The sequence below is a fragment of the Triticum dicoccoides genome, chromosome 6A, assembly GCF_002162155.2.
Source record: "Triticum dicoccoides isolate Atlit2015 ecotype Zavitan chromosome 6A, WEW_v2.0, whole genome shotgun sequence".
In the NCBI taxonomy this organism is placed as follows: domain Eukaryota; kingdom Viridiplantae; phylum Streptophyta; class Magnoliopsida; order Poales; family Poaceae; genus Triticum; species Triticum dicoccoides.
Window position 1 is genome coordinate 1,744,431 of NC_041390.1, and position 3,061 is coordinate 1,747,491.

At 45.9% G+C, this 3,061-nt stretch overlaps 1 protein-coding gene across 1 annotated transcript; it reads right to left on the reverse strand.

The window, feature by feature from the left end:
• Positions 1-1,647: 1,647 nt before the first annotated feature.
• Positions 1,648-3,061, reverse strand: LOC119318874 (BTB/POZ and MATH domain-containing protein 2-like). Its single transcript, XM_037593442.1, has 2 exons — positions 1,927-3,061; positions 1,648-1,757 (listed from the first exon to the last, which is right to left on the reverse strand). The coding sequence occupies exons 1-2, from the start codon at positions 3,059-3,061 to the stop codon at positions 1,648-1,650; spliced, it is 1,245 nt and encodes a 414-aa protein (XP_037449339.1).

A 3,061-nucleotide genomic window follows, 5' to 3' on the forward strand; every position in this document is an offset into this window, starting at 1 on the left:
CATGACATCTTTACAAAGTTGTGCACGTCTAGTCAATACTTAGTCATGACTTTTTGTCATTGATGCAACAAAATTGACAAGTTCATCACTTTTCTAAACTGTGAAATACCCCCTCCGTCTGAAAATACTTGTCGGAAAAATGGATACATCAATTTTAATCCATTTTTCCGGATGGATGGAGTATATGTTATGACAAAGAAGGATATTTTCAGGAATTTTCAGTTTTGGACTTAGTTTGGGCCAATACCTAACATATTAACCATAACCACCTCAACATAACCAGGTATCTATCTGCTTCATTTGATCTAAGAACGTGTTAACCACCGTACCTAAACATTTTGATCATGTATCTCTCCATTTAACCCCATCTACTTTAGCAAAAATGATTTAACTCCATGTGGGAAAACTACAAGTGAGTCTATGTGCCGCCCGCAGCGAGACCTAGCTATGGATCGGCTTTTCGAACACGGAAGTCGGCAAAATGTGTCGTGTGGCAGTAATCAGGACCAGCATACGGTAGTTACCAACATCCTTTCTAGAGAAGTCGGCAATGTTTTTCCGCACTTCAAATAAGATTACAGAAAATCTCTGTGAGCTTCTATTGGCAGGAACTCAGCAAACGGTAGCCGCCGTGACGAAGCCGTCATCCAGTGACGGGAGGGACACATGCATGTCACATCTTTGATAAGTTTCGTTTTCTGTGCTTTTGACAAAGGTCTTATAAGGTGATTCCCTAAAAAATGGTCTTATGAGGTGAATTCTTTGTTTCTTTCGTGTCCTCAGCGTCACAGAACACGAAACCTCCAATCTGTTGCTAAGTTTTTTTGAATTTTATCTGTTGCTAAAATTACAGTGGCTAAGAGATGTTTGGGTATAATACAGGCTTGTATTCCAACAACAGTACTCCCATGTGGCAGCAACCGGGACCAGCATATGTTAGTTATCAAGATCCAGTGTAAGAACTCCACAATGTTTTTCCGCATTTCAAAAAAAGATTACAGAAAATCGTCCCTGTGAGCTTCTGTTTGGCGGGAACTCAGCAAAGGGCAACCCCCAGGGCGAAGCCATCATCCACTAACGAGAGCGAGACATGGATGACACCACTTTGATGCTTTCCACAAACGTCTTATAAGGTGATTCCCTAAAAAAAGGTCTTATAAGGTGAATTATTTGCTTCTTCCGTGTCCTCGGCGTCACAGCTCACGTTTCTTTCAATCTGTTGCTAAAATTACTGTGGTTAAGAGATGTTTGGGTATAACACAGCTTTGTATTCCCACAACATGACTCCCATAACGGCGAAGGGGCCATGCTAAAGAACCTGCACGCTGCAGCCATTTTTTATACTAGCTTGAAGCTGATTGGATTAGAAGGTCACCCATGCACGCACCTAAACTAAATGTTTCAGCTTAACATCCTAATTAACAGAGATATATGTGCATATGCATGACGAAATGAAAGGCAATTCGACATATATATATTTTTAGATAAAAGGCATTTTATCCAGACGTTTATCCAGACGGCCGGACTACCAAAGACCCCATGCATATTCAGTATTCCAACGTTCAAGCAGAACAAAAGATAACAGGCTGGGGTTTCCAGCTTTAACATCAGCACTCAAGCAATCTAGAGAAATCGCCAACATCGTCTCTATGCCGCATCCATCTTACGCTTCTTCGATCCAGCATCACGTTCGCCTCCGTCTTCAGCTTGGCCACTTGTGCCAGTATCATTTGCCCCTTCCACAACAGCACCCACCGCTGCAAATGAAACAGTGCACCGAAGATATAGTCAGTAGGATGACACACAAACTTGCAATCAGAGTTTGAACAGCATTACTCAAAGCCACTGAACGATTGACGCATGCATGGACAGTGATCCTGCCATATCTACCTAGGGTCGGATTGTATATATACAAGAAGTACGAACCTGCCCCTTCTTGTGAAGCAAACTTGGAGATGAGCTCCTTGAGAACGGAGGGGCGGCAGGTCCTGATTATCTGCTCCAGGCCATCGGCCGTAAAAACTCTATGCAAACTCGTGTGAGTTTTGATGAATTCCAAGCAGGCCTCCTTCAACCAGCAGCACCGTCTCCGCTCAGCCACGACAATAACTTGTGCAATCCTGTTTTTGCATATCAGATTGGCAAACTTCTCTTCACAGATCAACTTCAACTTTTGGAGATCGTATCTTTCCGCAGCTTCAAGCAACTGCAGCAGCAAGCTTGGGTCCTTGAAATCAGGCATTCCGTCAGTGTAGATGAAAGTAAGCAGGCCCTTGAAGACATTCGCTTCGATGCCATCTATCTTCTCCACACTTGGTGCAGTAGCGCCCTTGTCCATGGCGCCAAAGAGCTGTGTTTTGAAGACGGTACATCTGGCTGCAAGCACGCACCGACGTGCAGCAAACTCCTTGCCGCCAACCTCGAACGTAATGTCGGCACCCTCCTTGCTTAGGAACAGGTCGCTAAAATGGCTTGGCAAGTCGGACGGTGGCAATTTGATGAACGGACGAGCAAGCTCGTCGTCGTCCTCCTCCTCCTCCTCCTCCTCTTCCTCATCGCTCTCGTCGTCCTTCTTGTCGAGGACAACAACATCACACCGTAGTACGAAGCTGTCATTCTTGAGGTGGCTTGATCTTTCGAAAGCCCCCCTTGTCACAAATCCTCCTGGCTGATCACTAAGACTGTGGTCACCATAGAAGCGACATGGTTGCTTTTGACGGATGAGCTTTGGTACTCGCAACTCAGGTTGGTCAATGAAACTGAAGGCAACGTGAGCCTGAACTTGGTTCCTGAGATATTCGTCCTGGACAAGGAAAACCGAGATGAAGTCTTCGTTACTCCTGTCAAAGCCATTAGGGTAGTATTCGACCTTCCAGCGACGGCCTCCAACAATGAAAGGACGAGACTGGATGCACTCCCCGTTGGGAGCTGTCTCTTTGGTGCGCGAGTAGCCTTCAACAACGAGCAAGTGATACCCGCTGTCAGCGCCGGAGTCGACGACGGACTCGGTGGAGGCGCACAGCCTGCCGTCGGCGATGAGAGATACACCAGCGAAGGCCAT

Bases quoted from the DNA above. Each gene is read 5' to 3' on its own strand.
- LOC119318874 (XM_037593442.1), bottom strand. From the start codon at position 3,061: ATGGCCTTCGCTGGTGTATCTCTCATCGCCGACGGCAGGCTGTGCGCC. The intron at 1,758-1,926 runs GTTCGTACTTCT...TTTCATTTGCAG, and splicing joins TGCTTCACAAGAAGGGGCAG to CGGTGGGTGCTGTTGTGGAA.